The sequence below is a fragment of the Punica granatum genome, unplaced genomic scaffold (genome assembly GCF_007655135.1).
Source record: "Punica granatum isolate Tunisia-2019 unplaced genomic scaffold, ASM765513v2 Contig00108, whole genome shotgun sequence".
NCBI lineage: Eukaryota > Viridiplantae > Streptophyta > Magnoliopsida > Myrtales > Lythraceae > Punica > Punica granatum.
In genome coordinates, this window is record NW_022204095.1 from 212,501 (window position 1) to 221,516 (window position 9,016).

General features: G+C 43.7%; 1 protein-coding gene across 1 annotated transcript; it reads left to right on the plus strand.

Annotated features, from left to right (window-relative positions):
* The first annotated feature begins 3,221 nt into the window (after nucleotides 1–3,221).
* On the plus strand, nucleotides 3,222–8,592 carry LOC116190051 (ATP synthase subunit a). Its single transcript, XM_031519721.1, has one exon. The coding sequence runs from the start codon at nucleotides 4,066–4,068 to the stop codon at nucleotides 4,810–4,812; it is 747 nt and encodes a 248-aa protein (XP_031375581.1). The 5' UTR covers nucleotides 3,222–4,065; the 3' UTR covers nucleotides 4,813–8,592.
* The last annotated feature ends 424 nt before the right edge of the window (nucleotides 8,593–9,016 follow it).

Consider the following 9,016-nt stretch of genomic DNA (forward strand, 5'->3'; position numbering starts at 1 on the left):
CTCGTCCCTAGCATTGGTGGGCCAGGAGAAATGGACATGCAGAAGACTGCGATGCAAGTAACGGGGTACATACAGATGTGTGTAAGGACCAGAACTGCAATTTTTCAAGACCTCCATCCCCGTTACCTAAGGACACGGAGATAGGCGTTCATGAACTAGCCAATGCCTGCGAATCGATGAAGGACCCCACCAAGGGTGAGACAAGTCTTATGCTTCTTATCTCCTCCGACACAATTCTACCAGCTGTTCAGTGTGGAGGAGAAGCAGGAGTAAACTCTGGCGAATCCCCAACCATTCTCTACACTTCGCATATATATATTTATATATATCTATCTATACATTTTTGTGTTGGTACTCAGGCATTCGTACTTGCATTGTCTGTGCTCAATTAATTATAGGGTATTGGTTTTCCACATAGGTGGATATTTTGCAACCCGCAGAACAATCCGGTCCTTGCAGCCCAAGGAGTGGGTCTTTGGTGATGTGCCTATTCTACGTTTGTTGCAAGGCAGGCTGTTATGAAAACCTCGATTTTCGTTTTCATTAGAATATTAAAATCTCTTGCCGCGCAGGTCATATCATAGATTTCTGACAGATGACGCGCGGAAGATCAATGAAGCCATGCCCTGGTGGTACTTCCCCAGTCTCTTTTCGGTAATACCCCTTACTATGACCCTCCTAATACTAGAAAAGTCTAAAACCTTGTCCTTGGGCGAATATGATTGATGCCTCTATTTTCTCAGGCACAAATTTTAGGGCGGGTCCCACCCGACCACGCGACCATTGCCCAGGCTTACTTTCGGCCCGGCCCTTTTACTGGCAACTTGTGCGATTACGAACAGGTATTCCTTCTAAAGCGACTCACGAATATACTCCACGTCGATTTAACCAGATTCATTTCAATACGGCAACTATGTACGTGCAGATCTTAATCCCTCTGAACGAAGACAACGTCCAACGGGTATCTGTGTATTCTGGACGTGAAGCTGTACCAAGTTCAAATATGCTAGACTCTAAATTCAGAAAGGACAAGAGCACGTAGGGAACGGCAAGTTGACCGACTGGTACAGATCCGAACTTTAATACTTATTACGCGCTTCCTCATGCACCTTGTACATGATGGGCAGTATCGTAGTGTGATCGTAGTGCCTGTAAGATGGAAAAGCATTTGATGATGGATTCTTAATTAAGCGAGGCGAGGCCTCTCGAAGTGCTGTCAGCCCAGGATGCCTAGAGCCGCACAACGAGGGGTTTTCCAACCGCGCAAGGAGGTTGCTGGCAGATAGGAAAGGCCATGATCCGAACTTGACGTTCCAAGGAGTCTCTTCTCTCTTCATCTTCGTTCAAGGCAGGACGCATCTCAATGTTACAGTGGCTCTAGCTAAGGCTGCCAGTGGTCTAGGTCTAGATAAGACACAGGACTCTCATTTGAGAGAAGTTATGACTATCCAACAAGGAACAAGGTAAGCAACAACAACCCAGCCTGAAAGACAAAGTCAAGTCTATGGCCAGACTAAGAAGGGCGGCGAAAGAAACCTAGAATGCGGGTATCCAGACTCGAGAAGAAGGCAGGAAAAGCCATTCCAAAGATCGGTGTAACTGACGGATAACATGGAAGTCTTTTCGCAGGCTTTTGAACTGCTGCGAAAGCAAGGCAACCTCCTCGAACCCCCGTTAGTTACACGGGTCCGCTCCTGGGGCAACTCCAAAAGCCAGCTCTAATCAGCAAGAAAGCAGTGATACACTTTCCTAAAGCAACTGAAGGCATAAGGTATGACAAAGAGAAAGAAAGGTACTCCAACTGGAAATTCAATTCACACGGAATCGAAAAGAGAAGGCCTTTAAAAGAAAAGGAGAAGGTCTGACACAAGATCTTAGCCAAAAAAAACACTGACCAATAAAGAGGACTTTAGCATTCCAACCCTTGGCACTCGAAATGCAATAGTATGGGATTGTGATTACAATCCTTACTTTAAGGAGCTTTCTTTCACCCAATGGTTTTGAGCTTAGCAATGAAACTCCAACAACTGGCTCGGCTCTATCGCTCGTAGGCAAACCTGATAGGGAGATCGGACTGAAAGGGCTGTGTCGGAGGAAACTCTATCAAATGGGGTTTTGGACTTAGACTACTAGAACTCGTCTTTTTCTGCTTTAAGATAGGCCCTTACCTTATAAGTAAGAGCACAAGGAAGTTCACTCCTAACCCGAAAGCCAGAAAGCGCTTCTAGAAGTGGTAGAAGCTCGCTCCAGTAGGAAAAAGTAGGATTGGGAGTTTAACCCGGAGCTTTCACTGGAAGAGCGGACAAGCCAGACACAGACAACAAGAAGGAGACAAGTGATTGTATGCCAAGTGAGACTATTGAAAGTCGGCGTGGGTCTTATCTTATCATATCAATCGGATCAAGCGCGCAAGCGAGCCAAGAAAGGAAGAAGCTGCCAAGGTCAATCAGTAAAAGGCAAGCGCATCGCATCCAAATGCAGTCCTTGGTCGAACGAGAATCTTCCTAGTCCTAGTAGGGCTCATGATAAGAGCTAGATGTCTTTTCCTATCTATATAAGATGCTTTTGTATTCCTGCCAGTTCTGGTTAACTTGGTTCTCTTGCTTTTGCCTCTGCTTGCGATCCACTTTCAGTGGCAGTTTCCATTGATATGATACATAAGCAGCGCCTGATCCAGTTGAAGTTGGAATAGCTTTCCTTGGAGAGATTTCCTTCTCTTCCATTTAGGAAGATTGGGATGCCCGGTCTCTATAATCTTTATAATTATAATTAATGTTTTCATCCAATCCAGTCTTACTTAAACCCTTAACTTAAAGCCATTGGGCGTGCCCTTCTCCTTGTGTAATGTCTATCCTTTTGGTTTTGCACGCCCATTAGAAGTTCGGGTTGATTCGATTCCCCCGCTTGCCAAGTCTTCTTCAAATCCTGCTTCTTCTCTGTCAAACTCTTTCTCTTCCATCTTTTTGGTAGAATCTGATTGTTCCAGTGGTATTAGAATGATAGGCGAGCTCCGTATTGAAAGAGGAGAATTCAAAGAAAAGAGGAATTCGTGTTCTAAGTCCTGATCACAGATATGACGGTCACCTTAAGTTTAGGCAAAGGGGAAAGACGGAAGAAAAAGATAGATTGAATTGATAGGCTCGTGCAATCTATAGTCTAGATTAGATTCCCTCGATCCACTCTTATTTATCTATGTTATTTCGAAAGACGAGAGACGAAAGAGAATGAAAGTATTGGGCCATACCAACCTGAACTTAGTATTATATTAGAATAGAAGATTGCTTCATCTTCAAGGATTGGGTGGAAAAACAGTTTAAGGAAGGGAACAGCACTCTCTCTAAGTCAGTTTTTGTGGACCCTCCCTCAACAGAACAAACCAATGCTATTCAGATGGTAACAGGAGAAGACCCATTCTGGGGGCAGTTTCCTCAGGAGCAGGTTGAAGAAACTTCAAAGGAGATTCCAAAGAACTTCCTAAAGTCAAGGCCTGATGAGAAAGGCGAAACCAGTTCCCAACAGGCTTGAATGTTAGATAACCAAATCAAGATCAAAGGAGAAGCTCCCCTTTCTGAAGGAATCCCCAAGCCGAATCTGGTTGCAAAAAGGGAAGTTCGGCAGATGAAAGGCAAAGATCCCCAAAGCATATAATTTCAACTATGATCTAATCTAATATTTAGAAAAAGCCAAAAAGTTTAGACTTCCGTCAACGTCAAAGGGGGGCAGCCAAATACATTTCCATTTCAATCAAGAGACGAGCAAGAAAGGTACTCGTATCATCCATGGCGGGTGCTATCGTATATAAGAGAAGGGCTTGTTTTTAGGAGCTTCGAAATAGAATAAGTTGTTTTGAAGGCACTCAAAATCTCGTAAGAGAAGAAAAAGAATGTTACGCCTAAAATTCCCATGTCTTTTTTGGTTGGACTAAGCCAACCGGCGATTTCCGACAAGTCTTTCCTAATTTTGAGAGCAAGAAGCGGAACTACAGGGATGATGAAATGAAAAGTGTTTCTTACGATTACGCCCAACAGCCCACTTGAGCAATTTGCCATTCTCCCATTGATTCCTATGAAGATAGGAAACTTGTATTTCTCATTCACAAATCCATCTTTGTTTATGCTGCTAACTCTCAGTTTGGTCCTACTTCTGGTTCATTTTGTTACTAAAAAGGGAGGAGGAAACTCAGTACCAAATGCTTGGCAATCCTTGGTAGAGCTTATTTATGATTTCGTGCTAAACCCGGTAAACGAACAAATAGGTGGTCTTTCCGGAAATGTGAAACAAAAGTTTTTCCCTCGCATCTCGGTCACTTTTACTTTTTCGTTATTTCGTAATCCCCAGGGTATGATACCTTATAGCTTCACAGTGACAAGTCATTTTCTCATTACTTTAGGTCTCTCATTTTCTCTTTTTCTTGGTATTACTATAGTGGGATTTCAAAGAAATGGGCTTCATTTTTTAAGTATCTCATTACCCGCAGGAGTCCCACTACCCTTAGCACCTTTTTTAGTACTCCTTGAGCTAATCCCTCATTGTTTTCGCGCATTAAGCTCAGGAATACGTTTATTTGCTAATATGATGGCCGGTCATAGTTCAGTAAAGATTTTAAGTGGATCCGCTTGGACTATGCTATGTATGAATGATCTTTTCTATTTCATAGGAGATCTTGGTCCTTTATTTATAGTTCTTGCATTAACCGGTCTGGAATTAGGTGTAGCTATATTACAAGCTCATGTTTCTACGATCTCAATCTGTATTTACTTGAATGATGCTACAAATCTCCATCAAAGTGGTTGGTTATTTTTTTATAATTGAACAAAAGCGAGGAGCGAAAGCAAGCGAACAACAAGTGGATCGGGCTAAGGCTTTATTTGCTCCTTAGGCTTTCCTCTTCGAGCAGGTATAGGAAGAGTTAAGTCAGCATAGAGCAAAGCTCAACCAATGGGCTATTTGCTATAGTTCAAAACCCTGTTCATAGAAGGTCCGGAGACATGAGAAGGTGGTTTACTTACTTTTTTTTGTACTAGCGTGAGCGTACTTGTGTGTTAAAGGGCTACTTTATTTGGGCTGCTAAGTAGAAGTAGAAAGAAGCTATAGGCGAAGGCTTTCGCGCCTTGCTGTTAAGTAAGGTGGAAGCTAGCTACTTGCTTGTTAAAGGTACTTGCCCGCGGCTATTCGTAGATCTGGAGTTCTATAGCCGATTGTGCTACTTTCAATCCTTAGTAGCGAGTATTAGGTGAGAGGGCGCCTATATCATAGCGTTTACTGTGCTTTCTGGATACCTTTCCATGCTTTCTTTAACAAGCCAGCTACGCACCTTGCTCTTCTCTTAGTTGCAAGTAGCTTTGATTTGGGAATAAGCTGGAAGTCAAGTAGTATGTATGAGTTGAAGTGAAGGGCGCTAGTAATAAGTAATAAAAAGTAGAGCGGAAGACAGTTGGCTGAACAAAGCAGCGAGGGAAGGGCTTTGTTTAACAGACGCATTCTAGGATAGATTGATTGCCAGTAAGCAAGCAGGTATCTATTAGCAGGAAGCTTAAGGCGATAAGTGGAAGGCAAGAATAAGGGGCCTAGCCTTCGTAAGGCCGCATCTGAGAAGGAGAGTTGATTCCCTTGGCTACTTTACTATGCTATTCTTCGCAGTTTCCTACCTTGACTATTGGGATATTTCCATTCGAGAAAGAGATGTACGAATAAAGGAGCGAAGCTGACTCGACCGGACGGGAGAGGTTGTTTAAGAATCAAGATAGGCACAGTGAAAGAAAGAGTGAGATAGACGTCTAAGATAAAGTGCTAGCCAGTAAGCATTCCTTCCGCACCTTGATCTCTGCCGCTACCTTCGTTGTTCTATCTTCCATGCCAATCCGGTAGCTCTCATTGAGATAGGCACAAAGTACCAGCTAGCCGCCTATTTGACTCCGGAATGCCCTACGCTTCGAACCTCTTCTCTGTCCTTTTCGTCGAAAAGAAGCCCTTCCCCTTATTATTTACTGGATATCGGATGCTCTATAAGTGAAGTCTCAATGAGCAAGAGGGATGGTACGAAAGGAAAGAGACCAGCCTTAGGCCTCTTCGGCTAATAGATGTGTCAAAGATCGTTGCCAGCTACTGCTACTACTAGTCGCAAACAATCCCCTTCTTCCAGCCCTTAAACTCCTTACGTTTAACGACTGAACTCGTTGGTCCTAATCCTAATCTGTCTTCAAACCCATCACCCCAAGCCTTCTCTCCGACTTCTATTAGTAAGGAATGACGATCGCACCCACGTTCAGCTATCTAAACATGCGTTCCCACCTGCATGCCTAAGCGCTAGGCCCTTCATCTAATCATTTCGAATCTTCGTGGCATATTCCTGTTCTATTAATCAAATCAGAAGCCTTCACCTTACAAAGAGACTTTTTTCGATTATTCCTTGTGCTTAGGGCTGTAGTCAAGCCAAGCTAAAAGCGGGTAAAACATCTTTTTGCGATTTTCCGATCATTTATCGATTCTCTGCATTGTCTCCAGGTCCGGCTGCCTCGTGCTCCTCCACGGCTGTCTTTCCTTTCCTCCCAGTTCTGGTTCCTTCTTCGGATGAGACGGACGGAGGCGGCTCTTCAAGCACATTAGGGGTACCTTTGTAAACACTCTACTAAGTATGGATCGGGTCGGACTCGTTGCAAGACCCTTAGGAGGATAAAGACATGACCATAGGAATTCATAGAGAGCGCCCTTTGGCTCTTCTGAAATACCCAAAAATGGTTTGTATTCATGTCAGGATTTCGCGCTGAGGAGGTTTTTAACCGTTTGGACGAGCTGGTCGAGATGTGGTGTCCAGTCACTCACGTTGGTGAGGGCTGCGCTATGCCACCTGTCCTTACCCTGGGAGTACTGCTTTAGCAAAGCTAACGGTAGGTAAAAGAGATCTGGGACCATCCTTCTTTTCATAGGCTGGAGCAAACCTTACGTTTACATAACTATGCCCTTTAGTTGCATGTTCAACCTAGGCAAGACCTACTATTAGGATTGGAATTGCTTTCCTGCCTGATTAACTATTGCTTGTGTGCCTGTTCCATACCAAAAAGAATAAGTAGTAAAGCGAGGAGAATAAGAGATTGCTAACCAGAGGAGATAGTTACCAGTGCCTTTTCGATTGCTGGACTATTCCTGCTTGTGTGCTTTCCCGATGGCAATTGGTAATATGAGTTGCGCTTGCTAATATCTGCTTGCTTACTGGCTGGTTGCTATTTTTCCTATTATGCCTTCGGTTGCTTTCATGTTCCTATTCATACTAACCACTAGTGGAGCGAGGGGATAGTTACCAGTAACGAGTGACCATCAGGGCCTTTCAGTGATAGGGCAAGGCAAGACAAGGTGTTGGAATAGACCTGGCACATCACAAGCCATCTTACTTAAGATTTTCGAAATAGGAAGAGGCAATGTCAATTGAAGAATGATCACGATCGGAATCAAGAAAGGAAGAAGGAAAGCGAACACTTTCTCCCGTCCCAGTCAGAGCTAGCAATCCTGTCTCTTCTTATGAATCGAAATATTCTATTGGTGCAGGCAAATATTAACTAACAATTGATCATACTGGTGCTTATTAAAGTGCCGGTCTTTCGGCTGTGACGGGTAGGCAATTGGTTCCAATTTCATTATCTCGCTTTAATCTCCCCTCGATATCCTTGTATTTTTTATTGTTTGACCACGAAAGACAAGCCTGCCATCAATCGAAATCGAAGTTCCCCCTTTTCTTATGTATGACCCGTACCCATATGAGGCAGTCCCCGTTGGCTGATCCCTACCAACATCTCTTTCCCCTTTCTCTTTTTAATTTTAAATTTTTTCCTTTGCGAGGCCTTTTTTATTTATTCTTGTGAAAGAGATTTATGAGTCTCGAGGCGAAGGTGTATGAGCTGTTGTAGGCACAGGTCTATTAGCTGTAGGTCCTCGCGCTGGTCTATGTATTAATTAAGAATCGGCATAAGACATTTCCGAAAACCTTAAGAACCAAGTAGAACGCTTCAGTCATGAGTCTTGAACACTTTTCACCACTGGATCCTTCAGCCAATTAGAGTTGAAGGCAATGAACATTGTTATTGGAGTTGCTGCTGCAGTAGCCGCTGGTTCTGGTGTAGGTGTCGGTCTTGCAGATCCTCGCACTCACCATAGAAAGAATCCAAGTCAACGGAAAAGCCACTTGTACACAGGCTTGCCCTAATTCTTCTTTTTCACTTGAAAACAGAGCAATAGGAGAAAGTAAGCTTCATACGGCAACTATCCCGTCACCTCACCTGCCTTGAGCTTTGTCCGAAGGCTTGTCAAGGAACTCAAACTCTAAAGAGCCTTACCGATCACTAGCTTCTCACTGACTTAACCGCGGGTTAATATGAATTATAAAAACTATCCGCTACCTCGAAGACCTCACAGGAAATAGTAGTAGCCTTCAAAAGAATCGAGCCGAGCATCTGAAAAATCCTGAGCATAGTGTCCTTCACGGATATGGGATAAGCAGCTTTCCTATGTTTCGCATCCACAACAAGAGAAGAATCGCCGGTAATCATAACATACCGACACAATGAGGGCAGCACATAGAGATAATCCTTCAAGCACTGACTTGACTGGAACTCGCACCAATTCTTTCTTTTGTTGCCGTGAGCTTGCATCGAGAGGGCAATAACTTAACCCGGAGAGTTCCGAATAGAATAGCAAAATCAGTACCAGCTTGACCCGGAGTACCAATAGCTGCTCCATCCAAATTGATAACAAACCAGTATGAAGAAGGGAATGGCCATGTAACAGGAGTGATTTTCTATTTCTTTACCGAAAGATCCATGACACCAAAAGTTTGAGCAAGTTTAGCATCTTCAGGTCGCCGGGGCATCACCTTACTAACGAGCCGACAAAGTCTAATTAACTCAATTAAGTCAGCTCGGATTTGCATCACACAGTGCCTGGTATCAACCGTCGGCGTTGTCATGCCTGACTTTATCAGCTTCTACATTCCCCATACAGTTATGGCAAAGGACGAGTTTCCTAT

Excerpts from the sequence above, each read along its gene's own strand:
- LOC116190051 (XM_031519721.1), top strand. The coding sequence starts at position 4,066 with ATGAAGATAGGAAACTTGTATTTCTCATTCACAAATCCATCTTTGTTT.